Source organism: Saprolegnia parasitica (genome assembly GCF_000151545.1).
Source record: "Saprolegnia parasitica CBS 223.65 unplaced genomic scaffold supercont2.61, whole genome shotgun sequence".
In the NCBI taxonomy this organism is placed as follows: Eukaryota; Oomycota; class Saprolegniomycetes; order Saprolegniales; family Saprolegniaceae; genus Saprolegnia; species Saprolegnia parasitica.
In genome coordinates this window covers 95,862-121,621 of record NW_012156455.1, presented here as the reverse complement: position 1 = coordinate 121,621, position 25,760 = coordinate 95,862, and the positions used below count along the sequence as shown (strand labels likewise).

Here is a 25,760-nt window from a genome sequence, read left to right as displayed (position 1 = left end):
GATCGAGGCCAAGGTATACCCACCCTCGTCGAACCGAGTATAATCACGCCACTTGCAGTTTAAACGTGCTGACTCGATGCTTCAACGCGCTAAACCCGCCATGCATTTTCACACCCAGTATGATGGAGACGGGAGCTTGGATGCTGGACGACAGCACGCTCTTGGACCTCCTGGTCTTCCCGGACGCTTTGGACGATGCTGCATATGCGTCGAGCGGTGTTCGAAGCAGCGAAGAGTTCAAGCGGCGTGAGCGAGCGCGCAAGGTCCAGTACCGCAAGCGGCTCAAGGACGAAGCGACGAACCTTGCGCAGCTCGCGCATCGGCTTGCATGCGACCGTGACCGCCTTCTCCTGCGCCAGCAAGAGCGACGTAGTACAAAGAAGCTACCAAGCGAGCGCGACGCCATTGCGCGCTGGTCGGTGAATGTCAAAGTACGTTCGTCGCCCCATCACGGTTGATGCGCAATGCCTCGTACTAGGAGCTACAAGCGCACAATGCGGCCGCCATGCACCTCAACCAGAGTCTTCGCGAGAGCCTTCGCCATCAAATCAACCTCGCCATGTCGTACCAGCGCACGCTCTTCCACATGGTCGGTCCATCTCGGTCATGAGGCCGCTGGCTCACTCTCCTTAGAACCTCGCGCTCGCCAAAGGCGATCGGCGCTCAAGCATCTACCGCATGCTCCACGCGCATTTGCACGAAGGCGTGCACGGCGAGATACGCTCCATGTGGGTAATACGCTCCTGTGTCTCTCGAGCCGACATCACCGTCCCTCGTAGGAACGCGCGACCGCGTCCGAGAACCAATGCCACGTGACGCTCAACGCGTCACAGACGGACATTGCGCACGTCGACGTCATTCGATGCTCGCGGCGTCACGGCGTCTCGCGTGGTGACGCCACGGACGCCATTTGGCGTCGCCTGACGGGCGAGAGCACGCAGAACGTTCCACTCACGCGCATCGCCCAAGTACGAGGACGATCTTCTTGCACTATTCGAGCCCATCTTATGCATCAATGATGATGGCGTAGCGGCTCGAGACGCTGGATCGGGCCACGTGCTGCACACGCATCTACTTTTGCGACGCCACTGCGCCGTTTGCGCTTAACGTTGTCCAACACCGGTATCGAACCCCTGCCCTTTGGTTCATCCACTTTGGCGTAGGTATGACTTTCCCGACAAGCACGTCGTGGTCTACCGATCGCTCGAGACGCCGCTCAGCGATGTCTTTCAACACGACGTGCTCCAGTGGCACGTCATGTGCTGGGTCGAAGTCACGGCCGATGGCGACGACACGCGCATCTGCGAGTACATTCGGTACAAGCAAGTCGGCGCCGGCGGCATCCTCCCACTGCTGCTCGGGTGTACGTCCCGTCCATGGCTTACATGATACTACAGCATCCCAAGCCGACGCGGCGCAGCTCAAAGCGTGGATGGAGCATGTCGTATCAAATCTTTACAGCTGTTGTGCCGCCTAGTGCGCTCGTCGACTGTGTGTGGATGTAACAAGCTGGTCACATCGTTGCCAGTGTTAGGACGATGACCGCATCGCCCATGTCTCCATTGCGTCGTCGGCCAAAATGAGTGCGCCGGCCTGTGTGATGTAGTTGCCTTTCAGAAATGTGGCGCGATGCGACGCGAGCTTGAGCGTGGCGAGGAGCTGGTCGGCTACGTACAGGCCCATTGGCATCGTTCTAAGAGAAAGCCAACCTACGTGGTGGCGACCACGCATGGCTCAGAAGGCCAGGCGTCTTAAAGTGGGACTTGGCGTCGCGCCGGCCATCGCACTCGGTCCGGACGCGCGCAATCGTATGGAACGTCGCGAGGCAGCTCCAGATGTCCTTGTGTCCATGCTCGTTCGCGAGGTCGAGCGACGACTTGCCGTGCTTGTCTCGTAAATGCGGATCGCCATCATGCTACCCTCCATATTCCTTTGACGATATCCTCCCATCATGCGCTTTGGGGTACCCGAAGCAGTTGGACGACCGCCTCTTTAAGGCCAAGCCGAGCGCAGTCGTGCAGAGCAGTGACGCCGTACATGTTCTACGATCGCAATACATTCAGCTAGAAGCCGTGCGAGGACCGTACCGCGTGATTTGCCAAGGCGCCGTGTGCGAGAAGCACCTCTTGCGTCGCGATGGCTTGCTTGGCGATGATGACCCAAGCCATGGACTTGTGACGTGGCGGCACGTCGCGCCACGTAAAGTGCAGCGCCGTGTCTTGATTGGCTGTGGCTAACTGCGGGTCGGCGCCGTGCTGCAAGAGTGCGGTGACCACCTCGACGTTGTGACGCCGGGCTGCCAGCATGAGGGGCGTGAGCGCGACGCTAATGTCGTCGCATCAGCGCGTGATCGTGTCGTCAGAGTGCATACGCAAAGCTCTCGTTGGGCTCGATCGAAATGGCTTTGCGCGTTGCATGACAGTTGACGGCGAGGTTGACATCGACGAAATCGTGCTGCGTGACGAGCAAGACGGCTTCACTAAGTAAATAAACACTAGGATGGGAATGTCCGTGGGCAGCGCGTACCGTGTCCGGCCTTCGAGGAGGGCGTGCCAGAACGCTTGGACAGCGTGAAGATCGCCTTTGAGAGTCGCGAGACGGTGTTGCCGCGCTTGCACGTCCTTTTGAAGCGCAGCTCTACGCCATATACAAGATAGATATGCTTTATAAGATCCAATACAATGAAGTACTCTTTGTCATTGAGAACGCCAAGGAGGTTGGTGGCCAAGAAGTGTAGTTTGCCTTGCTACAGCAGTTTTTCGCAAAACAGAAATGACTACGATGGCAGTACCTCGAGCGTATGCAAGCAGTCTTCGTACGCAGACGACGCGTCGGGAAGTTGACTTGTCGACGCCGACGACGAGTGGAGAAACACGAGCTGCTTCTTGGCCGACGCCTGCAGCTCGCGCTCCTTCTCTCGGCGGAGCTAGACATGTTTCATTTTACATGTTGGAAAGTGAAGTACTTGGGAGCCTGGAATCGGGTACGGGTGCTTGATGGACCGCAAATGGTACAAGCCTGTCGTGTCGACGGGGCCGAGCGGCGGTGCCGAAATCGCCGCCAGCTCGCGCACTTCGGCGGACGACAAGGACGGGTGCTTGTCGCTGTAAATGCCCCGAAAAATCGTCGGGTCGTCGGGCGCGGCGACGTCGACGAGGTGCTGCAGGCGATGTTGCATGGCATTGGTTTGGGTCACGCGGACGTCCTATGCAATTGCGACCTCTGAAATAGTCATGCAGTCACGTACGGTCTCTTGGCGAATCCGCTCTCGCGTCAAGAGCTCGCCCTTTGTGAGCTGGCGCCGCGGGTCCATCCTGGCGACACCCCACCGTTTCAAGGTCTAAAAACATTCCTACGAGGAAAGTTGACCATTGTGGCATTTGCAGACGTCCGATACAAATGAATTACTCTACGGCGTTAATTGCTTTACGGCGTTGACACCATGACGATTCGATCGAGGTGTTTACTCGTGGCAGCACACGAGAACTGGTACCCGGCTAGCCCGAGAATGGATTTGGGAAAGAGCCTCACTGCTGTAGTTCGCCCTACCCTGCTACCAAGTGCTACGCCACGTCCTGGATGGCACCCTACGCTTCGCAGTCCTGGCGCATTCCCACTCTATCGAAGGGAAGGGATGGCACTCGAGATTCCAGACGTATTTCTGGGTGCGAAAAGAAGACCAGATTCAAGGCTGATTCGTCTCCACACCAGCCAAGGAGCCAAAGCGATGCGCCTCGCGCAACAAGCTGCTCCTCTTGCGCTTCGTTCACTACGAAACGCTGCCGTTAGTGGTGCAGGACAACCAAGTCATCATGATCTCGACGCACGTCAACAACTCAGTTATCGCACCAAGTTCCGGTTGAGCACTTGATCTATGTCGCCAACTTCAACCGGCGCGATCTTGCGCGCAATCCGCGACTGTGGCAACGGTTTCTGATTGGTCGGCGCACCGATCCCGGCGCGCGGATTGGTCCGCTTGGCGATAGTACGAAAAAGATACTGCTGGTCGCAGTGCGACGTCATGCGTTCGCATGCGCTGCGTCATCGCTGGCGTCCTGGATCGTCCCACACTCCATATTCACTGGCCAAGAGACGCATGCAGCATGTTATCGCAGGACCATGTCGGTGGTTGATGGCGGCAGATTCTAGGAGATTCCCATACTCAGGAGGATCAGTCGCGAGACGCGGAGCGTAAAAATAGAGCGTTGCCTAATTAGGACAAGAAGCCCAAATTTGAGATATCTCGGCGTTTGTATCCAATGGCATCTTGTTCATTTCCGGAAAGTCGCGAGCTCGATGGTGCTCCTGCGGGTCGTCGACGTGATCGCCGACATCTTCGCGCAGATCGGGCCGCAGCACAACACGCCATCGAATGAGCTCGTGCCCGACAAGTTCCGCAGGTACGCCAATGCATGCATGGGCGAACGCGCGGCTACATGCATGCATATGTAGCAAGTGGTATCTCTCGCCATGGCAGCATGCGTTTGAGTTTGTGTGCTACATGAGCATCCTCGTGCCGCTGAGCATCTACAGCTACCACTGCGCGACCCAGCACCCGATGTGGAAGGCGCAGCGGCCTGTGCGCAAGGCCACGACCCTCGATATGACGCTCGGCGTGGGCACCGGCGTGTCCTACGTCGCGGTACGCTCGTCCATGCCACGACCCGTAGCACGCTCACGATACGCGATAGATTGTATATTACAAGGCGCTGGCGCCGGGCATGTGGCGGCTGCCGTACGCGCTCCAGCCGTGCCATACTCTCACGCTGCTCTTGACGCTGCTCACCGTTGCGCGCGGCAAGACGGCCAACCTCTTGTTTCAGGTTCTGCGACTCTTGAGCGAAGGTGACCACTCATGGATTCTGTCGCGTAGGTTTACGTGACCATGTCATGGTCGTCGGTGCTGGCGCTGAGCTTTCCAGATATGAGTGACTATGAACACTGGGTTGGAAGATCGATGGCTGTTGAGATCGCTCAAGGTGCGACGAGTAGGGCGACTGCTTCAACTACTTTTACGAGCACATTATGATGCTGCTTGTGCCCTTCCTGCTCTGGGTACGACGACGTCTGCATAATTCTCTTGTATCTACCTCGCGTTCTGGATGCTAGCACACGGGGCGCTTCGACTACATTGGCAGCCCGAGCTGGATCATGTTTGGGTTCACGTTTATTGCGCTCTACCATGCTGCGATTCTGCAGATCGTCGTGCTCGTCACGGAAATCAACGTGGCGACGCTCATGGTACGCGATGATTGGCTGCGATCGCGATGACGAGCCAATGCATTTAGACGCCACCGGCGATCCTCAAGGACATTGGCATTTACTACCGCCCGGCGCAATACTTGATTTGCTTTGCCTTGCATTGGCTCTACAACGGCGTCATCACGCTCGGGATCACGTCGTTTGCAGCGACAGCGACAGTCAAGGACGTGCCGTCGCCCAAGCAGCTCTAAGATCTTTATTGCTCTGTCGACATGTGAATATCCACGTTCGACCACCATACTCTTGGCCGCGACTTCGTGACCGTTCTGCGGTTAAGCGTCGACTAACATTTCATGGTGGTTACGACAACATGCGGCCTTGTCCTAGCCGCCTGTTGGAGACCTGCTCAGTTCATCAATAGATTGGGCGGCCTATCAACGGCTACGTGAATATCGGCTACAGGCTTCTTGCCAAAGGCGACAAAGCAGTCTGGTCGATCGACGAAACCAGGAGTGGCGGAAAAACGCTTTCAAGAGATCAAGGTATACGAACGGAGTGCATACATCTGCAAGCGTCTGCGTCGGTGCAGAAACTGGCCACTCGCTCTCGTGATGAAGTGCGGTTGCAAATGATCGACAAGGTGTCTGCACCCGAGGAGACTGCATATGAGCAAAGGATGTCGGCTGCAGAGGCCTCGAGTTGCCGGTGACGCCGAGGACGATGATTCGTTTCTTTTCAAGCGTCGACTGGTCGCTCGCTTTATCAATCAAACGTGTTCGCGTGGTCGCTCGCTTTCTAGTACTATTAAACCGCCCATCGCCACTATTGGCAAGGTTTTTCGAAATCGTGTTTTGGGTGGTGTCGGTCCACAATTTCGATCCACTGTTTTTGGGCCGATGCCACTGCACCCGCGTACTAACATTCTGAGAAGGGTGGTCTATCGATGCCGACGAATCAACGCCATCAAGTGGGTGGCCTGATCTTTGCAACCCTTGGCCAATATGCACAGTTGGACGCGCCGTCTTCCAGTCCAACGTGACGCATGTCTGGAAGCGCTCCGTCTGAGAGTAAAAGTCGGGTGGCACGGCAGCCAAGTACAGCCGAAACGAACAGATCAGCTACTACTACCCGTGCGTGACCGCGCCACAGCATGTCCACGCGCAGCACCGAATGCGATCTCGAAATACCTGGTGCCTACCAACATGACAACATGCCGACCGCCCGTGTTTCCCCTTCACGGCAAGAGCAGATAGGGCCTAAACAATCGAGGATTCTCAGATGGACGCAGTCACATGTGGAAGGTACGTACCTGCAGCATCCATGCACCACTGCCGTTTGATGAGAGTGCTGTGGACTCTTGGACTCTCAGTGACTCGCCGGCACCTCTCGCCGCCATGATTTTGGTTGACCTGTCGCCATGAACGAGCAATAGCACGGATACTGCCGCTTGAGCTCGCAGTGTAGTGCCTCAACCTAATGCCCTTATTCATGAATGATTAAGACTAATACCAAGGAAATGAGTGATTCTATGTCCTCGGTCCTATTAATCAACGAGCGTGCCACGGGTATGCATGCGTACTGTTCACTACTTTCGGTAGACTTTTAGCCAATCTCGGTGTGCAAACGAAAAATATAAAACATGTACAGTCCCCAGCGGGACTCGAACCCGCAATCTCCGCCTTCGGAGAGCGACGCCTTATCCATTAGGCCATGGGGACCCATATGGTATGTAAGGGAAATAAAGCTACAATATAAAATCCTATACTTGATCTGTGTTGAGATTTTTGAATGAGTTTTCCAGTGGGCGATAGTGTCCTACCAATAACAATAGACTAGTAAGTTTGCTATCAACTGTAGTGTTGTATTCTTTTTAATAGTGCACTTGATAGTAACTCAATACTATTATAGTACTAGAATTGTGTACATGAGAGCACAGAGTGAGAGCGACTCTCGCCGCAACATTGTACCGTACCGAAATCAGATTGCGATCTTCGGGTCTATTATCAGAGAAAGGTTGTCGAGTGACCAGATGAGGATGGTCGATCCAAGCGCTCACTTTTTCTTTCGCCTTGTCGTATACGATGCTGTTTCGCCTCGCGACCTTGACGGCGGTCGCTCTGGCGGCCGACAACATTGCATCCATCGATGTGACGCTGCCCGTCAACACCAACCAAGTGCACTACGACGCGCCGGCGTGCAAGGTTGTGCTCATGGACAACCATGTCTTTGGCCATTCGTATGGAAAACCGTTCCAAGGCGCTTTCCCGATCCCAACGTGTGCGTCCGACCCGGCCAACTCGGTCGTGTACCTGCGCTGGTCGGCGTCCGTACCCGCGGGCCGGCAATTCGACCGCATCGCTGCTGTGTGGGCGAACGGCTATGAGCTGCTTCGCACGACGACGCAGGAGCCGAGCCGCAAGACAGGTGCTCTTGCGTGCAATCCTTACCATAAATTCTTGACGAATTCATGCTGCAGGCGCGACGTGGGAGGTGCTCAAGGACGTCTCGCACTACAAGGACGTCTTGGCAATGGGCGGCAACGTTGTCGTTGCCCTCGACAATGTCGTCGACCAGACGTACACGAGCAGCTTCACCGTGAGTGTGACGGCCGAGTTTTACAAGCCCAAGGACGCGTGCGGCAGCGATATCCGGTCGGCGCCGCTCAAGCCTGACAATGTGCTGAGCATTTCCAACAAGAACGGTGCGTACGGCTGGTTTCACGTGCAGCCGTCGACAAGAAGCGGCGGCCTCGTCACGCTCCCGCGCAACCTCGACCAACTCTTTCTCGAGGTCTTTACGAGCCACCACGGGTGCGACGAGTTCTACTACACCAACCCGCCCAACGAGTACAAAGAGCCACTTCAGACCAACTGCGGCAACGGCGCCTTCCGCGAGTTCCAAATTCTTGTCGACGACAAGCTAGTGAGCACATTCTGGCCGTTCCCGCTCATTTACACTGGCGGTATCTCGCCCTACATGTGGCGCCCCGTCGTCGCGACCGGTGCCTTTGAAGCGCCAACATACCTATTGGACTTGACGCCATTCCTCGGCATTTTTGTCGACGGCAAGGCCCACAACGTAAGCTTTAGCGTTGGTCACGGCCTGGACTACTGGCCGACGTCCGGCAACCTCCTCGTGTACCTTGACAAGGCCGGCAACCAGACGCAGGCGGTCGTGCAGAGCCAGACGATGCCGGTCGCTGTCGTGCCCAAGGTCGTTGCCGATGTCCTCGGTAGGTTTGTCAACATTCCGAGATTGAGATTCGACGTTGGGATAGGCCTCGACATGACGATCAAGACGACGGCGACGCGTCAGAACGCCATCTCGACGCGCATCACAACGTCGCGCGGCACGAAGCTCTACTCGGTCGCATCCAGCTACACCTTTTACAACGACCAGGTGTACACCAACAACGCGTCGACGCAGTGGTTTGACCAGCGCACGACCGTGACGACGACGACAACGATCACGTCATCGGGGGCGCCAGCGTTCAAGCGCGTCACAAAAGAGGTGTACCCGTTCACCGGCAACACCACGTACGTGACGTACTCGACCGAAGCTCTCAGCGCCCCAATCTTGCCGGCCTTCCGGCGCAACAACCACCCGGAAGCGCTCGCCGCCGCCGGGTTCCGGCTCGACCGGATACTGACCGGCGTTTATTAAGACGACGTCGACCATCGGCGACGCGTCAGCCTCCCGCCTCGGCCTCTCGGACGCGGCGGTTGCGATTCGCCAGCAGGCCGATGCGTACATGGACTCGCTCGTCGGTGGTTCGGGCAACCACGTCGCCTATCTCGCGGCTTCCAACGCCACGGGCTGCTACTCACACGACGTCGCTGCCTCGGTGGTCGGTGGGTACCTCAAGGACGTTCAAGGCACGTCGTGCCCCGCCGTGTAGCTGAAAGATAAAGAACATGGGAGCGCAATTCATGGCCGTGCTTGGTGTGAAACATGCGGCGCTGGATAGTCTGAGCCTGTTGGCGGCAGCACTTGATTTCGTCGGCGACGGCAGCAGAGCGCTAGTAGCTACCTGCTGCTGTGACACGCAAGAGTCGACCGTCGACAGCCACGGCGTTGCAAGTTGAAGAAGCTGGTGCGAGAAGATCGCAATGCCAGAATGATGATGGTCGTTCAAATCGCGGCCGGTCAAGATCGTCGCCTGCATAATTAGAGCCGATCGTGCTCGGTGGCAGAAGCAGACACTCTTCTGCTCCTCGTGAAGACCCAGCGGGACGCCACTCTGTGCATTGCAGTGTCGACGCTGGGCGGGCGGAGGAAGCGCACGCAGCAAAAGAGGTTAAATTACGATCGACAAATATGCATCAACCTACTCTACACGAATGGGCAGTAGAGCGTCTCGTTCTTGAGGTAACACGCTAATTTGGTCTTGGCCTTGCTGTGCAAATCGTCGTCCGACGAGAGCGGCGACTCGACCTTGACCTGGAGCGCGACTTCGCTGAGCATGAGAAGGTTGGTCGAGCTCGAGCTGTCGTCCGAGTCGGTGCCACTCGGCACATACGTCTTGGCGCGGTTCTTCCGCCACCACTCCTTGAAGTAGACGTTCCGGCGCTCCTTGTTTTTCTCGCGCCACTCCTTCATCTTTTGGAGGCGGTGGGCCTTGTTCTTGGCGTGGTTCTCGCGCTTGTACGCAAGGCGCCGCTCGCGGTTCTTGATGTGGTACTGCTTGCACTGCTCGTTGCGTCGGAGGCGGCGCGCCTCGGCCTCCTCCGGCGTCAGGACCTTCTTGGGCATCGCGGTGAATAATCGGAAATGGACCGCTATGGAGATCTTGGGCTTTTTCGAAGCCGCCGATTGGCCCGCATCCGGAATTTCGAAGCCAATCCGGAAGCCGCGATCCAAAATCTCGAACGCGATCTTTTGCGTGTAATAACTTTGCTTTGGGACAAGCAGGGACGTCTCGCGGCTCGATACGAGGCAAAGAAGAAGACGCCATCGAGAGGCGCTCGGCGAGCGCCGACGATGTGCAGAGGTGGCTGCATTGGTGGTGGTGGTGCTAGAGACCTTCCCAGCGTCAGGAGGTCCTTCAAAAATGATCCACAAGATTGTAGCCGTTACAAAGCCTTTCTCGCGTCGCCACGTCACCCGCGCGACCTCATGGCACTTGAACGTGGCTTGCAAGGTTGCGACGCTGGTGCAGAAAACACTAAAGATGATTCTACTAAAGGTGACTACGACTACGGCTACAGAAGGGTCTACTGCTAGGGCTTGCTAGTGGAGGGGGTGCTCGTCGGGCGGGGTCGGCGGAGGCGACGCGTCCACAAGAGAAGGGGGTACGAAGAGGTGGCGGTGCGGGCGGCTTGGATTCCGTCGTCCAGCAAGACGACGCGCGGCGCTGTGGTTTAGGTCATGCCCAGATAGAGGCACAGAAGCTCTTCGTCTTCCTTCTTGACAAAGCGGCCTTTTACGCGGAGGCGCGAGTCGGCAAAGTTCTTGCGGACGCCGTAGTTGATCTTGCGGCCCCACGTGCGGTGCTTTCGCTTCTCGAGGTATCGCTGGATGCGCTCGGCGCGGTCTTCCGGCGAGTAGCTACCAATGCGCTTGGTGCCTTGGTCGCTGTCGCTCGAGCACCACGACGAAACCGAGAGCTTGCGGTCGCGCTGGTGCGCTTGCAGTCGCAGATCGCACTCGCTGTCCTTGTCAAGCACGATGAGCTGGCCGTTGCGGCGGTGGTGGTGCGTCGGCTTGGACTCGGCACTCGGGCCGAGGTGCAGCTCCTCAACCTTCATGCGTTTCAGGCCTTGCTCCATCTTGCGCATTGTGTCAATGCACCACGACTCGTCAATGCCCGTCGGGCTGCTAAGGATCTTGAACTCTTCGTCGGCGAGGCGCGTCAGATGCTTGAGCGACGACGTCGCGTCGGGCTTGGCGTGGCGCAGCGACACGAGCAGCGGCTCGACGTCCGAGTCGCACTCGGTCTCTGCGGACGAGAGCGATTCCGAGGCCTTGGTCAAGGCCATGAGGCTCTCGGCAATCGAGATGTCGTCGACGGCTTGCAGCAGGAGCATGGCGGAGGAGGTCGTCGTCGCCACGATGGTCACGCGAGAATTTCAAGCACTGAGAATCCCTTTGCATTGCGCCAGTGCAGAATGCAGGTCTGCGGACAAAACCTCTAAAACGGAATAGATTTTTTCTTTCCATACTTTGCAGAGCACGACGACGCTGTTAAGAACCTCTAGAAAGGGATAGTCAGGCTCGTTTTATACGTTCGACCGCGGTGCGGGGTATGCGTTCTCACAGGTCTACGTGTTTTCGCACCGCGCGGTTTTCTACAGCATACAAAGACCTAGATGGTTTATATTTCACACGGTGTGAAATCCATGGGCGGGGACGGCATACAAATGCCAAGGTATAAAATACAGCCTGCGCACAGTGTCGTCTGATCCGGTGCCGCTGGCTCGATTTTATTTTATTTTCGATCTTTTCCAGCCAGAGACACGTGGCAGCGCATACAAAGCCCAAGTCGTCGACGTAATGGGGCGCGTGAAAAAACAGCGAATCTTGGATCCTGCCGATTTCGGTGACGTCGAGCGCCACGCGCCGCGTGCCAATTGGAGGTTGCCGATGCGGTGCATCTTCTCGCGCAATGCAGTCAGTTCGCCTTGTACGGGCATCCTTCATGTGCAGAGGAGCGTCATTTTGGGGATCACCGAAGTCGTCAAAACGCCCAACTGCAGAATTCAGTTGCACGGTGGCACAACGACAGAGGCTTCTTCAGAGAATTTCTTGCAGCGGGCGACGATTTCGGAGGACGAGCCCGTGTGCAGCATCGTTACCCCCTTGTGTGCGCACGATGTAATGCACTGCACGCTCTATTAGCTATGTCTGTGAGGAATGTCGGAGCTAGAACGCTGCACCACGATGTATTCCCGCAGTGAACAAGCGCACGCTGACGCCAGGAAGACACGCAAACAGTTTGCTCTTTGCTGTGAACCATAATAGTGTGCGGCACCAGCAGGGAAGCTTGGTGCTGCGGTTCGAGGCCCATAGCTGTCCTTTTTACGTAGGCATTCAACTGCCAAGTAATAGTAGGTTATTTGGCACAACGTTTTGGCGCAAACTAGCTTGTTGATATCGATGTGGGCGACGCGAGACAAGCTTCGGACGTGCTTCAACCACACTATTTTTGACAAATGATGATCCACTTCAACCTCCACACTATTTGACTTGAATTAGGAGAAGGCCTCATCTTAGGACAGCATTCGGACTCTTTTCTGTGCAACGTGCCCACGGTGCCTGATTTGGAACCAAGATACTCGGCGGACCAATCAGCGAGCTTGAAGTTTAAGATCTTCGAAAACTCAAGCGCCAGTACTTTCTTTTTGCCATGTTCCGCCGAGCGCTCGCCACGCACGCATGGCCGCAGCGGGCAGCGATGAGCTCCATGGGCCGCCACACGGGCCAGCGCGCGACGCTGGACCTCGAGAACGTCCAGTCGTATGCGCTATCGCGCTTCACGCAGGAGAGCTACTTTGCCGAGCTGCGCAAGCCCGTGCTCGAAGCGACGACCATCAACCCCGAGACGTATCAATCCGCCGAGTACCATGAGAAGGAGCTCGAGCGTCTTTTCGCCAAGGGGTGGCAGATCGTGGGCTATACCGAGGTGCGTCGATTGCACTCTCTATGCATGGCTCAGCATGGGCATGCGATATGATGTAGAAGCTCAAGCAGCCGGGCGACACGATCGTGGCCACGGCCGCGGGCCAGCCGATCATCGTCACACGTGCCAAGGACAATGAGATCCGCGGCTTCTACAACGTGTGTCGCCACCGCGGTGCGCAGCTCGTCGAGAAGAACGGCCGGTTCCCGGTCATTAGCTGCCCATACCATCGCTGGGGCTATGCGCTCGATGGTCGGCTCCTCGCTACGCCTATGTTCAAGGGCGACGGTGTTTCGAGCGAAGTCGACTTTGGCAACGAGAAGGAACCGACGCCTGCCGTCAAGGCAGCGTTCTCAACCGAGTGCGTCAAGAACTTCAACAAGAAAGACTACGGACTTTTGCCTGTCCGCATTGCTACGTTTGGCCCGTTTGTGTACGCCAACGTGAGCGGTGACGCGCCGCCGCTCAAGGAGTACCTCGGGGACCTCCACGAAACGCTGGCCGAGTACCCGTTCAGCGACCTCGTCTCGTACAAGAGCAGCACGATCCCGGTGCAGTGCAACTGGAAGCTCCTCGCCGAGAATTTTATGGAGTACTACCACCTTCCGGCCGTGCACCCGGAGCTCTGCGACGTGTCGCGCGTCGACGACCACCATCGCGCGCAGGTCCATCCGACTTGTTTCTTCAAATGGATACCAAGTACGACGGTGTAGGGCACGGGTTCGTACATTGGCTTCGTCACGTCGCCCTTGACGAACGGCGGGACGCCGCTGGACTTGAACCTGCTGCCGCCGATGCCTGGGCTCACCGGCGTCAACCAAGTGACTGCGTGGTTCCACCACTACTTTCCGAACGCGTTCTACTTTTTGCTGCCTCACGGCGTCTACTGCGTCGTGCTCGAGCCCACAGGTAGATGCTGCAAGCATGATCCGTGCCCATCAAGCACAATGTGCAGGGCCCAACACGACGACGGAGCACGCCGAACTGCTCGTGCATCCCAACGTCTTTGACGCACCTGGTACGACGCCGCCGTCTTGGTCGCGCGATCAAGTCGTGTTGCCGTAGATGCCGAGGCCAAGCTCCAGAAAATGTGGGACTTTTACGACATGACCAACAACCAAGACCTCTCGATCTGCGAACGCGTCCAGGCCGGCATCAAGGCCAAGCCCTACAAGGGCGGCCGCATGACCTTCCGCTTCGAAGAGACAATCCACCGGTTCCAGAACATGGTCGCCGACTACATGACGGGGAAGCCCAAGATCCCGACTGGCGACGAGTCTCCACCGTACGCCTTCGAGCGCGACTTTGCCGCTGCCAAGAAGGACGAGGCGCGTTGCGCGTAAGCTCACTGTCAACGACGTCGGTTGGATTTTGCGTTGCGTGTTGCTACTTGTGCACCGCCTCGACGTACGTCGACGAGGTGTCTTTCCGGACCTTGAGTAGCGTCGTCGCCTAGAAGACGTACTAGTACAGCACCGCAAACGACCCATCGGTAGCATAGTACCTTGGCATGGACGCTCTACAACAGGAGTTGGTAGCGTCGGGCTCATATTGTAAAGCGAGAGTATGTACCTCGTGGTGCGAGATGCAAAAGCTTGGCTCTGGCCAAAGTGCGCCCAGATCAAGTCGGCAACGACAAGCTACCAGAGACACAGGTGACGACGACGCGTGGACCGATTCGTCAAGAAAGACCTGGTTGTGCTCGTCCAAAGCCGCGTCGATCTCATCAAGAATGTAGAGAGGCGACGCGCTGTAGTGTGCGAGCGCGAACACATAGGCTAGTCCTACATACGACCTTAGTCCAGCCACCGCAAGAGATCGTACCCAGCAGTGTCAGTTGACCGCCCGAGAGTTCGCGCGTCGAATGCCGTGACCCATTGATGCAAAAGTGAGGCCACACTGCGCAAAAATCATGCACTGATTGTGCATCGCTCGGGCGTAGATACCTCGAGGGCCTCTGCATGCGTCGGCTGCAGCGTGGCGCTTTTCAATGGCACGAGGCGGGAAAAGATGGATGTGAACGTAGTGCCAACACTTGCAAAGGCCATTTCTTGGACTCTGGCGCTGAGATCCGAAGTCACCGAGATGCCAGCCTCGAGGTTGGCGATCGAAATGTCAATGCTGGCCGCGTGGTCGCGGCACTCGATGAGCTTGTGTTGTTTGCGAGCAATCACTTCGGCGTCCACGTGCTGATGATCCACAGATCGGGCGTTCACAAGCCGCGCCGAGTGTGCCTGCAGCTGCTGTAGCTCAGCTTCTATCGCCGTCATCTCGGCTTGGATCTACGCATATCTCATGTGTAGTGCACTCGTTTCATGCAGAATCGTACCTCGGCGCTAGATCGCGAGATCGCAACCGTGCGTAGTTGGCGCGAAGAGGCTCGAAGTCGTGGCGGAGCCGTAGCATCCAGCGCCGCCTTTTTCTCGTTCCATTCGAGCAACCCTTCTTCTTCGAGAGCCGCTCGCGCGTCCAGTTGTCTAAAGTGCTCTTGTGAAGACACATTCTTTGGAATAATGCGTACCGCTTGTCGTGGAGCATGGCCTGATACAAATCGCGCTGGTTCTTGGCCGCGCCAAGCTGCACCTCGAGGTCTGCGCGCTCTTGCTCGAGCGTACAAAGTTCATCCCGGTGCTGACGCACGTGCAACTACAGTTATATCATGTCAGTGCCATCAACTCTTTCATCACTGGACGACCTTGGATTCGTGAAGCGCTTGCTCCAGATCCGCAACATTCTCGGCAAGTGCCTCGCAGTGATCACATGTCGCGCGAAGCTTGGCTTGCTGCACGCGCCGTTCTTTCTCCAACGCTTGAATTTGGTCGCGGGTCGCTTGCATGCAGCTAGAGAAACCTCAAGTACCATCGCGCGTCGCACAACCTACGCGAGTACGCGGGCGTGTTCTTGGTGCCAGTCCGGCGCCGTAGTTTTGCAAAAGGCCACGCGAGTGCTGCCGAGGTCCACAAAGACGCTGCGCTGGAGCTGGTGGTGGACGGCTGCATTTTTGCTCGCTGCAGTGAATGATGCATCATGTAAGTATTCAAGTTGCACATCACGACATGCCTTGAGTTCGATGCGTTCCTCCTCGAGCTGCGCGCAACGTGCCTGAACAAGGGACTTTCCGTCCTCCAGACGCTGGATAGCGTCCCTAATACGGGACGGAATGTCATTGCAACCCTACAACCATAGACGGCAACGTACTGAATACGGGCGTACTCGTCACGCTCTCGCATTGCCTGCTCGTGGTCGGCTTGGCGTTGAAGCAACTCAGCCTCCTGGTGACGCAAAACCGACCTACGACATGGAAATTGTTTGCACACAAGACTCTGCACAGCGATCGCACGCACACGCGATCTGACAGTGCATGCAGTTGCACAGCGTTCAGAAGACCCGTGGATCGTGCCTGGGCAGGGCTGCTCCCGCCAGTCAGCACCTACAGCAAGTGCAATGCTTCAGATTGAATCATTCAATAAAAGCATACACCAGAGCTGTGCATGTTGAGTGTCTTGGTGATACACGGAATGCCAAATCGTTGAAGAATGTGCTTGGCTGTTGCATCCGAGTCCACAAAGAGCCACGCCCCAAGGGCTGATGCACATGCTAAAATGCACCAGGAGATAGAGGAATTACCTCGACGATAGCACGGCCAAAGTTCCGAAGCACGAGCATAATCCGAGGAGAAGAGCTGGAGAGGATCCAAAATGCGATCCCCAAACTCGCGCTGGAGCTGGCTCCATTTTGAATCCCACGCACGCGGACGAACGTGCAGCTGCGCGAGGGGCCTTGTGATAGAGGATGTTAGCGTCGAGGCTCGTGGTTGCAGATATACCAGATCAAGAGGCCACTACGCCTGTTGTGTGCGTCCAGAATACTCTTGGCCGTCTATGTCAATTCATGAAATCACAATCGCAGGTGTGCTGGCGACTCCATACCACTGCCGTATCGCACACGCGGTGAAGAAGCTGTCCATCGAGCACGAGGCTTAAAGCTGGCCACCACGCAGAAAGGCGCGGCTGGAGTCGAAAGAGCGAAACCAAGGCCCCATAGTCCCCTGTGATTAAAACTTAGTCCTCATAATTTAACCGTGGGCACCATAAAATAGGATGCCTCACGTACCCGATCCTTGGCGCGGTGGCTGCGCGTGAAGGCCTGGGAAATGGCGCATCTCATGATCAGCGAGTGTTTGCTGTTGCTGCAGCAGCTCTCGCCGAAGACGATCCATGTCATTCGAAAGTGTGCTCGGAGGAACACGTTCCAGCGCCGCGCTGCCCATGTCTGCGGCCTTTTGGCGCAGGTCATTTATTTCCGTGTCTAATTGGACGAGCTCTGCGCGCATCGCTTCCACGGCAACCGCCTATGTGGCATCGCTTGATCAAAGGCCCACGTATATAGTTATAGCAAATCAGTCACGCGTACGTTGTGCACGAGACGCTCTGCTGAGCCTGCGGTGAGTGACACGTCACCGGCGGCTGTCATTTTTGCTTCAAGCGATTTGCGAATACAACTCGTTGCGTCGCTACGTCCATGCTCACAGTTCAGCATCGCAACGCATGAAGCGTCTATGGTTCACGTACGGTGTTGTCCAAGGCCGCGCGTCCTCCATGAGTTTCAAGTACCACGCATGTGCTCGACGTTCGAATGTCAACTTCGCGATGGCCTATGCAAGACACTCATCAGGTAAAACATAACACAAGAAGGGCTGCTTGCTTGCTCCTGGGCGTCCATAGCGTCTTGGCTAGCATCCCGCTCGAGGCGCGCCACGTCATGGGCTTGACGCGCGGCTGCAAGTTGGGTTTGCAGCGTCGTTTCTTGCGTCGTTGCTGCCGCAAGAACGTACTTGACCTCCTCGATTTTGGACGTGCATTGCTCCATCCCGTTCTCGATCGCGTCGAAGGCCTTTTGTGGCGTCTTCAGTTCGAGCCGTGTGAGTTCTTCTTGCAGTGCATGTTGCTGGCCATGCAAATCGTCCAGCGCTGCTTGGCACGTTTCAATGTGGTCTGTGATGGTGGCAAGGGCCCGCGCTGCGTCAGCTTCCACTAGGACAAGCAACCCATGGCAAACCGATATCACCTAGCATGTCTTGATATACGGGCCTCGCGCTTCTCAGTGTGAAGCCGCTGAAGTAAAGCTTCTTGCGCCGCGATTGCATGTGTGAGCTGCAAGCAACTGACGAAACTCGCTCTCGTGAGGGGTAGGTGTACCTTTTGAAGGTCCACCTTGTGGGCAAGCGCGGCCGTTTGTTGCTGCAACGCCGCTTCCTAGAATCATGCCGCGTATGCAAATGTCGAGAATAGGACTTGTACCCACCAAGAGGGCAATACTCGACTGGATCGTGGCGAGCGTCGGCTTGAACTTGGCGATCGCGAGGCTGGCGTCTTGACGGCACTCGAGAAAGTACTTGGTGCCTGCGGCCTATAGAGCTTTGACGACACATGGATTACAAGCAGAGCGAGGTAGACCTCGCAGAGGAACGAGGCAAGTTCGTCTTCCTTTTTCATGGCCTAGAACGCTTGGTCGATACATGCTATGGACAAGCGCTGGACGTGATACCATCTTGTGCACAAGGTTCTGTTGGATGAGCCTGCAAGTCGTTCATGAGCTGCTTGACGCCGTGGCCATGCATGTACCACAGGGAGACGTCCATGTTGATGCCGCAGGAAGCGCGAAGGAAGCGCTTCAACTCTACGTCGCGTTCATCATGGTCTATCGTCTCCGCTGTTCAATGCACCTTTCTTGGCCTTGGCGCGGTTGTTGACATAGTAGACGCGATGTCCCGAAGGAGCAAGCGTCACGCCGACCGAGGCTTGTCCCTGGCCTAATCCCATGTACTCTTCCTCGCATCCTTGCGGATGAGACGACGTACTTGCAGTCGTTAGGGTAAGCTTGATGCTGGCTTCCTTCTCGGCGCAGTTGAGGAGGTCCTTCCACTGCTTCACGCGGAACGTCGCAAGGACGCTGCTGCCCATCGCGAAGCAGATGGCTTCGAGGAGGTTCGACTTGCCTACATCATGGTCCATGGTCGAGCTGCCCATCGTTGCGCTCGTCCGGACCTGCTCCGTTCGGCCCCGTGATGCAGTTGACGCCGGGGGAGAAGGCCACCGCGTGGCTTCCGCGGAAGCTCTTGAAGTTGGTCACGTGGAGCTCGTTGAGCTGCATGAAGGGAGGTCGTCCGCGCGGTCCGGTTGCGATCTCGCGCAACTCTTCAACTGTCCCGGTCATGACTTGCGCTATCTATGCTCATACACAAATCAAATGTAAAGTCATACAGAATACTGTCCATACGTACAGAATCTACTTTCTGTTTCAAAGACACTGTCTCGGTGGCGCGCCATAGTTTCCAGTCGAGGGTTCATAAAGGGCGTTAGGTAGGATATCTAAATCTATGGCGGGCTCTTGGTCATGTGTTTATCTCGGGCGCAGCGGCGACTTGGGCGGCGATCGCGCCGGCGACTGCGGCGGGCTGTTGGATTGCTTTTGCGCAATGAGGTAGTCCCCTTGGGGGTTGATGGTCGTCTTCTTGTTGGGTGCCGGGCGACCGAGACCGAGGCCCTTTCCGGGCATGAGCACCTTGATGCCGGCTTTCCGCATGTCGCCGAGGCTCGTGAGGATGCTGCTGCCTTCGCTGCGGAACCGACCGGGCGACGCCGCGCCGCCTTTCGGGATCGACGTCGCCTCGTCCGCCTCGTCGGACGGAATCGCCGAGTTGATGGCATTGCGCATGATGTCTTGGATCTCTTCCATGAAATCTTGCTGCGGGCCAATGACGCTGCCGGGGCGGCAGAGGCGCAACCAGCCAATGACCTCGCGCGCCGTAAACTGTTCGTGCTTCATCATGTAGCAGCCAATGCACGTGCCGGTGCGGCCAAGCCCGGCCTTGCAGTGCACGGCGACTGCACCCGGCGTCTTCTCGGACGCTTCGATGAACTGCTTGATAATCGACATGGGCGCGTTCGTGCCATCGGGATAGTACAAGTCGAGGTGGTCAATGCCCGCGGCGACGAACCGGCTCTTGTCGTAGCACTTGTCGTTAAGGCGCACGACGAGCGTCACGTTCTTCTGCTTGAAGTACGGAATGTAGTGCTCCGGCGGCAGTGTGATCTGGCCGTTCTTGCTCGAGTACTTGTTGTGCGGGCCCGCAAACGCGATGAACTTGCGCGAGACCCAGCTCAAGTCGCCGTTCTCGACCTTCTCGTAGTTTTGGTACTCGTCGACGTCAAAGGTAGCGACGTCAATGTAGTTGCTCTTTATGCCACGCTCAAGGCCATCGAGGACGTTCTTGACGCTGAGGTCGTACGAGCACTCGAAATCGGTCGCGTCATGGAACGGCGGGAACGCTTGGCGCTCAAACGGCGCGTAGGCTGTCGCCGCGTCGAGCTTCTGGAAGAGCATGGCCCAGCAGCAGAGAAGGCAGACGGCGTTGGCGCGGCGCTGACCGTTCGTGCTCGAGTAGAGGACGACCTTGGCGTTGGTTTTCGCCGCGTGCGCCAAGTGCTCGGCGATGATGTCGTTGAAGCGGAAGACGTGGCCAATGTTGAGCGGGCCAAAGTCGAGGCAGTAGTTCCAATACACGAGCTGCGTGTCGATCGAAAAGAAAATTGTGTTGTCCTTGGGCTTGGGCTGCGACGCGACGGCCACGTAGTAGAGCTTCCCGGGCAGGAACTCGATGGCTTGGCTAAGGTCCACAACCGAGCCCGCGCGCGTGACGGCCATGCTAGCAAAGTTGGTTTGTGTGGCACGTTGCACCCGTGATTTTCAGTCGGCGGTTGAAGCGGACCGCCATGTTGCCGCTATTTGCGTTCAACGCCATTGCGTTGCAGTTGGCGCGCTAATCATAGCTGTGTGTCTCAGTTTTGATATTCAAGTTTTATAAATACAGATTTCGCGGGCTATCGAGGTACTAATAGTACGACAGCGTCTCGAGGTACATGGCGATGGCTTGCAATGTCAATGGCTGCATCGCTTCCAAGTCGAGTTGGATTTCGTCCACAAAATCCATTTGCCACAGCTGCCACGACGGTTCGTACGCGGCAATGACCTGGAGGAGCCCGAGCAGCGCTTCGCTCGAGAGGTTGGTGATGCGCTGCACAATGGCGTGGAGTTCGGTCGCGCTCGGCGGGCTGGGAAGCGTCGTCGCGGCCATCGTCGGCATGATTCTCTGGACTTGTGTCCCCATGAGCCAACGAGAAAGTGTGGAGGGCATGGAAAAGTGAAATTGCACCAACGAGGAACGTTCCGGATACGCCGCTGGCGTTCGCGCTCGTAGGAATGCAGGTCGATTCGAGCCAGAAGACCATCACTCAACTCCATAACGGCGTGCCGCCAACCCCATAATCGCTGGAAAGACAATATTCGTCGACGTGTGTTATGCAGCGGCTAGCGACGACCCGTGGCGATCGCATGCTGCGTGTCGTGCACCTTTTGCATGAGCGCAACGCACATAAACTGCTTGCGCGCCAACTTGCGCACTTCCTACGCGCCATATGAGTCGTTCGATAGGCCACATCCGAGAACAAATTCGACCTTTAAGAAGACGCTGAGCTCGATCTCGCCGTTGGCAAGCGCGCGGTCCATAAAGTACAGCGCATCTTCGATCGCTTGCTGGTCCGCAAATGCGTCCAATTGCCTGCACAAAGCAACATGACAACATGGCCCCGCGATGATGGAAGGTTGTGTACTGCTGCGAGAGTGCATCGGCCGGCACGAGCACTTCATCCACATCCATCTCTTGCTACACAAGCCAATAATGAGATGAGTACTCGTGTTGTGTGTCCAGAGCAAAGCACAGACTTGGTTTTCCTGTTCGGAAAGCCACTTGGTGACGTGGACATCCGTGTCCTGGATGTGCACGAGGGTTTGATCGAGCTCGTGCTTGAGCTGCTGGAGCGACTGCTCGCCCTGGGCCAAGACGTCCTGGCCGTGCGCAACGTCGCGCTGCGTTTCAAACTGCGTATCGATTTCCTCTATGTCGCAATGAGTCGTTTAGGATCGCAAGAAAGTGAAGGAGGAGACCTCGAATGCGCTTGTAAAGTTTTTGCATTTCATGCTGGAGCTTCTCCGTCACTTCCGCCTTGAGCTTGATGGCCGGGTCCGGCGCTGGCATCGGCGACGAGTACGCAGCGTACGATGGCTACGCGACGCATGAGCCGGGATGGCAACAGGCGTAAAAAGTACCTGGGTGTAGCTCGGGCTCGCGTACTGGGCCGGCTGCTGTTGCTGGTATGGGTACTGGGCCGCCGCCGACGACGACATGGACTGCTCGTACGGGTTGGTGTACGAAGGCGTGTACGTCGGCTGCGGCGCAGGCTGGTTGGCCGGACGCTTGTAGACGGGCGGCTGCGTCCCAAACACCGAGCACTGATACCTACGTGGCGCCATCAGTCCTCGTAGCGCTCTGCAGATTTCGTCGCACCCAATGAGCTCTACAAGGCTATGGTCGCTGTCCCAGTGCGTCGAGTATGGCAGCAAAATCAGGCCGTTTTGATCGACGTGCGGGTGCCCCGGCCGAATCTGCGGCATGGTCGGCAGTCGATAGAAGCAATCCATTCGCCTACCATCATGTCGGCTGTCGGGCGCACGTAGCACGTCGGCGCCGCGAACGGGTACGCTTCCGGCATCCAAATCTCAACGGGAATGTTGTACTGGCTGCCATTGTAGTAGATCGGGATCGTGCCCGAGAGGCTCAGCATGGTGCTAGAGCAAACATGTAGGCAAAGGGCCCATCCAAGCTCGCATACACAACCTCGTCGTGCCATTGTTGTGCGTGTAGACGCCGCTCTGCGGAGCGAGGGATGGGATTTGCCGGAGAAGGGTTTCGACGTCCTGGCGGACCCGCGTCGCGTCCTAGCGCCGCATTTTCAGAGACCTCCATGGGGCGCATGCATCGAGTACCGTGTAGGAGCGGAGCGAGCCCATGATGCGCTCGAGGGCTACGACGTTGCTGTTGAACATCCTGGAGTCGGCTCAGGCGGCGGGAGGGTGGCTGGAAACTGCGGCTGCCGTTCTGCGTTACCAGAGTGTATGCGCAGAATGTAGGTATCCCATTTGTTTTGCACGAATTTGACTTGCGTTTTGTATGCTGCAGAAATGGTGCTTTCGATTGTGTTTGCCGCTTGCCTGCAGAGGAGGGCGGGGGTTCGATCCACCGTGCGGCACTCAAACCGCAAGTTTGACAAGATACTTTTAACCACGTACTACGTCTGCCTGCGCAAGGTGACACGAAAGGCATCAGATCAAGACGACACAGATGCTTGCGAGGCTACAGATGACATGAATGCACAGGCCTTTTGTGGAATGAGTAATTTAGAATTTACAGGCCGTCACCGCACCCTCCAAGAGTAACGAGTGCAACGTTGTGACTAGTGGTGTACGCAGCGATTCGATGGGGAGCGATGCTTACACTTGTTGACTCACCATCCTCCGATAGCGTCGCGGGTCGCGCCCACGATCTCGAAAAAAAATCCGAAATCAACGACGCGGCCCGGAATCCGATGCTATGCCAGCGATCCCTCGCTCGAATTTCGCACCTGCCTTGCCGCCGCCTTGAGCGCACCGCAGCCTTTCTCGTCCATACCTACGCATAGATACATACTACGCTCGCAATCTCCCGAGCACAGAAAAATGGTGCTCCCAGCCCCTTTTACATTTTTATGGTAGAATCTCGGCCACGATCAGTCTGGTTGTCGTTGGACCGAGTACAATTCACGAGCTCGGCCTTCCACTTGAAAGCTTCGAGAACATTCCTTTAGGACTCAACCCAGGTATATCAGGTATCTAGCTTCCTTGAGCTTTACGTGCTTGTGTGACCGTTCCCACTGCGGCGCTCATGGAAGCGTGAATCCGTGGCGTTCTAGTTAAACTCGAATGCTATCAATGATGATAATCTGAGACATGTTGCGTTCGAGAAGGGTAACGGACTTTGTGTGGCTCAGAGAGGGCCTGCGCGAGTCGCCCGCACGTGACGAGGCCTTCCATCCGAGGACACCCAAATCCATTCGCCTTGCAGACGACGCTCGTGGGAGGCAACGATGCCGCTGAGTGTGTAGCTTCCGTACGGGGAACGATGCCCGGTAGGGCAAGGGGGTTGCACGACGCGCTCCATGCGGAACCAAGGCATGTGATTGCGGCCGAAGAGCGTGATACGGACGAGATTACCCCGCGAAGAAAGCGTGGAAATACTACCATCGCGCTGCCATATGCACGAATTCGCCAAGATACTCGCTATGGGAGCATCTTGCTGTACGGCATGGCGCTGCGACGACAATGGTTCATTCCCGAATTGCCCACAAAGATGACACTGCACTCGAGTGGCCGTTGGACCCCCGAAGAAGTACGTGGCCCAACGAGCGCACTGAGGTTCACCGGTGCGGCCGTAGGACGAGCTCTTGCGACGACTCATTGAGCGTTACCAAGGCGCGCCCGTGTCGTGGATGGTGCGCCAAACCTCCGACGTGATATCAGCATATCCTCATGAAATCGGCGCCTAGGACGTGGCGCGCGCGATGAAACGCGCTCGCGGCAGCAGTGCCAGCAACGCTGGACGCGGAGTCTCAGGTAGACAGCCCGGCTCGATACCATTGCACTCAAGTGTATTGCGTAGCCAAGGCCGCCCCCAGGGGCACTGGAAGCGCGTCGAAGATGACATGCTCTACCTCATCATGTGGCCATCAACGTCGTGCGAGAACTGGGACGAGGTCGCGCAGTGGATGGAGGCGTACCTCCCATCGTGCCACCGCAGGTAAGCAACTGTCCACAACTCGGTGTCCCATACAGAATAAATTAGCGCCAAGGCGTGTCGCGACCGGTGGTGCAACTACCTAAGCCCCGACATCCTCACAGCGTACGCACACAGGAGACGATCACACCTTATTTACCGACTCGTGGTGCGCTTAGACCGTTTACGCCCGAGGAAATCGCCAAGATTGCCGAATTGCTCCCCATTTCAAAGAGCTGGGCCAGTCTCGCGCGGCATTTGCCCGTACGTGGGCATCTCCCTCTTGCTACAGAGCTAATGTGGTCTGATCTGATCAGGGTCGCCCAGCGCGCCTGATCAAGGAGGAGTGCCGAAAGCTTCGTTGGGACCGACTCATGTCACCGGGTATGTGTCCATCCAGCGTAGCCGATAAATCTGAGGGTTGCCACACAGGTCGTCCCCAGCGCGAGTCGACCAACCACACACCGTCGTTCTTGGACGACGATTGGTTCCACACACAATTCCTCGACGGCGACTTTGTCGAGCTCAAGTGAGCTCACGTGCGCGATCGATGTGTGATGAATTTCTGGATTTATGTCATTCGTGGTTTTCCTAACTTTGTAAATGAATATGCAAGTGAATTGTACGCGTCTTGATGAGCCTCCAGCTTTTGAATCTTCCGACCTAGACGTCAAAGCTGCTCACATGTCGTGCTAGGAACGCAACATCGCATGCGCACGTCGTCGAGGATGTGCCGACGAAATTAACATGCATGGTAATACCGAGGCCATTCTCAATGAATGATGCCTGTCGGTACGCCCATACACAGGCATGCGCAAAGTGCACGATGACAGCAAGACAACACAAATGGGATGCCTGCGCAGGTGGGGGGGCTTCTGGTCGGTGGCAATCTCTGCAGTCGCAAGCGCGGGCAAGCTATCCTACCATGCCCACCGAGACGACTTCACCTGGCCCTTTATCTGGTCGAGGGTGGACGGGGAATTCGTGGCGTGCAGTTGTGTTATGTTAAGGTGCCCTGTCGCTTCCTCCCTTGACTCGTAGCGCTCAAACGCGTTCCTGACATATGACTCCAAAAGAATCCAAGCAGTGGGCGTTATCGAATTTGCGGAGACGAAATATCGCCGGACGCCATTGCCGGCATCATACACACCCGTCCAATGCTGCGCGTTACCAGGCCTATAAACCTCTCCTGCGCTTAGTATGCAGATGCAACTCGATTGTACAACTGCTCAC

General features: G+C 56.7%; 12 protein-coding genes and 1 non-coding gene across 13 annotated transcripts; 5 read left to right on the top strand and 8 right to left on the bottom strand.

Annotated features, from left to right (window-relative positions):
• Positions 1–140: 140 nt before the first annotated feature.
• SPRG_11265 (hypothetical protein) lies at positions 141–1,389 on the top strand (the record flags this gene model as incomplete). The annotated part of the gene is made up of 6 exons (XM_012350076.1): positions 141–431; positions 479–589; positions 634–732; positions 780–968; positions 1,031–1,122; positions 1,164–1,389. The coding sequence occupies 6 exons, from the start codon at positions 141–143 to the stop codon at positions 1,387–1,389; spliced, it is 1,008 nt and encodes a 335-aa protein (XP_012205466.1).
• Positions 1,390–1,429: 40 nt separating this feature from the next.
• SPRG_11264 (hypothetical protein) lies at positions 1,430–3,331 on the bottom strand. Its single transcript, XM_012350075.1, has 10 exons — positions 3,248–3,331; positions 2,966–3,205; positions 2,792–2,926; positions 2,691–2,746; positions 2,527–2,637; positions 2,372–2,479; positions 2,088–2,325; positions 1,968–2,042; positions 1,714–1,915; positions 1,430–1,667 (listed from the first exon to the last, which is right to left on the bottom strand). The coding sequence occupies exons 1-10, from the start codon at positions 3,311–3,313 to the stop codon at positions 1,531–1,533; spliced, it is 1,368 nt and encodes a 455-aa protein (XP_012205465.1). The 5' UTR covers positions 3,314–3,331; the 3' UTR covers positions 1,430–1,530.
• Positions 3,332–4,281: 950 nt separating this feature from the next.
• Positions 4,282–5,520, top strand: SPRG_11263 (hypothetical protein). Its single transcript, XM_012350074.1, has 7 exons — positions 4,282–4,400; positions 4,453–4,642; positions 4,692–4,823; positions 4,874–4,945; positions 4,993–5,055; positions 5,110–5,241; positions 5,289–5,520. Exons 1-7 carry the CDS (start codon positions 4,297–4,299, stop codon positions 5,451–5,453), a joined length of 858 nt encoding a protein of 285 aa, XP_012205464.1. The 5' UTR covers positions 4,282–4,296; the 3' UTR covers positions 5,454–5,520.
• Positions 5,521–6,847: 1,327 nt separating this feature from the next.
• SPRG_30162 lies at positions 6,848–6,920 on the bottom strand. The gene has a single exon. It is a non-coding gene; the product is annotated as a tRNA-Arg (tRNA).
• A 363-nt stretch (positions 6,921–7,283) lies between these two features.
• SPRG_11262 (hypothetical protein) lies at positions 7,284–9,138 on the top strand (the record flags this gene model as incomplete). The annotated part of the gene is made up of 4 exons (XM_012350073.1): positions 7,284–7,626; positions 7,679–8,434; positions 8,480–8,856; positions 8,942–9,138. 4 exons carry the CDS (start codon positions 7,284–7,286, stop codon positions 9,098–9,100), a joined length of 1,635 nt encoding a protein of 544 aa, XP_012205463.1. The 3' UTR covers positions 9,101–9,138.
• A 347-nt stretch (positions 9,139–9,485) lies between these two features.
• On the bottom strand, positions 9,486–10,002 carry SPRG_11261 (hypothetical protein). The gene has a single exon (XM_012350072.1). The coding sequence runs from the start codon at positions 9,952–9,954 to the stop codon at positions 9,535–9,537; it is 420 nt and encodes a 139-aa protein (XP_012205462.1). The 5' UTR covers positions 9,955–10,002; the 3' UTR covers positions 9,486–9,534.
• A 497-nt stretch (positions 10,003–10,499) lies between these two features.
• SPRG_11260 (hypothetical protein) lies at positions 10,500–11,228 on the bottom strand (the record flags this gene model as incomplete). The annotated part of the gene is made up of 2 exons (XM_012350071.1): positions 10,500–10,904; positions 10,944–11,228. The coding sequence occupies 2 exons, from the start codon at positions 11,226–11,228 to the stop codon at positions 10,563–10,565; spliced, it is 627 nt and encodes a 208-aa protein (XP_012205461.1). The 3' UTR covers positions 10,500–10,562.
• Positions 11,229–12,547: 1,319 nt separating this feature from the next.
• On the top strand, positions 12,548–14,192 carry SPRG_11259 (hypothetical protein; the record flags this gene model as incomplete). Its single annotated transcript, XM_012350070.1, has 5 exons — positions 12,548–12,823; positions 12,880–13,485; positions 13,534–13,729; positions 13,776–13,838; positions 13,886–14,192. The coding sequence occupies 5 exons, from the start codon at positions 12,548–12,550 to the stop codon at positions 14,161–14,163; spliced, it is 1,419 nt and encodes a 472-aa protein (XP_012205460.1). The 3' UTR covers positions 14,164–14,192.
• A 4,321-nt stretch (positions 14,193–18,513) lies between these two features.
• On the bottom strand, positions 18,514–19,048 carry SPRG_11258 (hypothetical protein; the record flags this gene model as incomplete). The annotated part of the gene is made up of 2 exons (XM_012350069.1): positions 18,868–19,048; positions 18,514–18,818 (listed from the first exon to the last, which is right to left on the bottom strand). The coding sequence occupies exons 1-2, from the start codon at positions 19,034–19,036 to the stop codon at positions 18,514–18,516; spliced, it is 474 nt and encodes a 157-aa protein (XP_012205459.1). The 5' UTR covers positions 19,037–19,048.
• A 174-nt stretch (positions 19,049–19,222) lies between these two features.
• Positions 19,223–20,597, bottom strand: SPRG_11257 (hypothetical protein; the record flags this gene model as incomplete). Its single annotated transcript, XM_012350068.1, has 2 exons — positions 19,223–20,528; positions 20,554–20,597. 2 exons carry the CDS (start codon positions 20,595–20,597, stop codon positions 19,223–19,225), a joined length of 1,350 nt encoding a protein of 449 aa, XP_012205458.1.
• Positions 20,598–20,714: 117 nt separating this feature from the next.
• Positions 20,715–20,957, bottom strand: SPRG_11256 (hypothetical protein; the record flags this gene model as incomplete). The annotated part of the gene is made up of 2 exons (XM_012350067.1): positions 20,715–20,852; positions 20,904–20,957. 2 exons carry the CDS (start codon positions 20,955–20,957, stop codon positions 20,715–20,717), a joined length of 192 nt encoding a protein of 63 aa, XP_012205457.1.
• A 184-nt stretch (positions 20,958–21,141) lies between these two features.
• SPRG_11255 (hypothetical protein) lies at positions 21,142–22,822 on the bottom strand. Its single transcript, XM_012350066.1, has 10 exons — positions 22,706–22,822; positions 22,557–22,657; positions 22,369–22,507; positions 22,227–22,324; positions 21,989–22,178; positions 21,827–21,944; positions 21,605–21,777; positions 21,493–21,545; positions 21,338–21,440; positions 21,142–21,286 (listed from the first exon to the last, which is right to left on the bottom strand). The coding sequence occupies exons 1-10, from the start codon at positions 22,763–22,765 to the stop codon at positions 21,191–21,193; spliced, it is 1,131 nt and encodes a 376-aa protein (XP_012205456.1). The 5' UTR covers positions 22,766–22,822; the 3' UTR covers positions 21,142–21,190.
• Positions 22,823–24,104: 1,282 nt separating this feature from the next.
• Positions 24,105–25,060, top strand: SPRG_11254 (hypothetical protein; the record flags this gene model as incomplete). The annotated part of the gene is made up of 8 exons (XM_012350065.1): positions 24,105–24,143; positions 24,190–24,246; positions 24,301–24,367; positions 24,419–24,551; positions 24,597–24,653; positions 24,707–24,791; positions 24,845–24,911; positions 24,960–25,060. 8 exons carry the CDS (start codon positions 24,105–24,107, stop codon positions 25,058–25,060), a joined length of 606 nt encoding a protein of 201 aa, XP_012205455.1.
• Between the last annotated feature and the right edge of the window lie 700 nt (positions 25,061–25,760).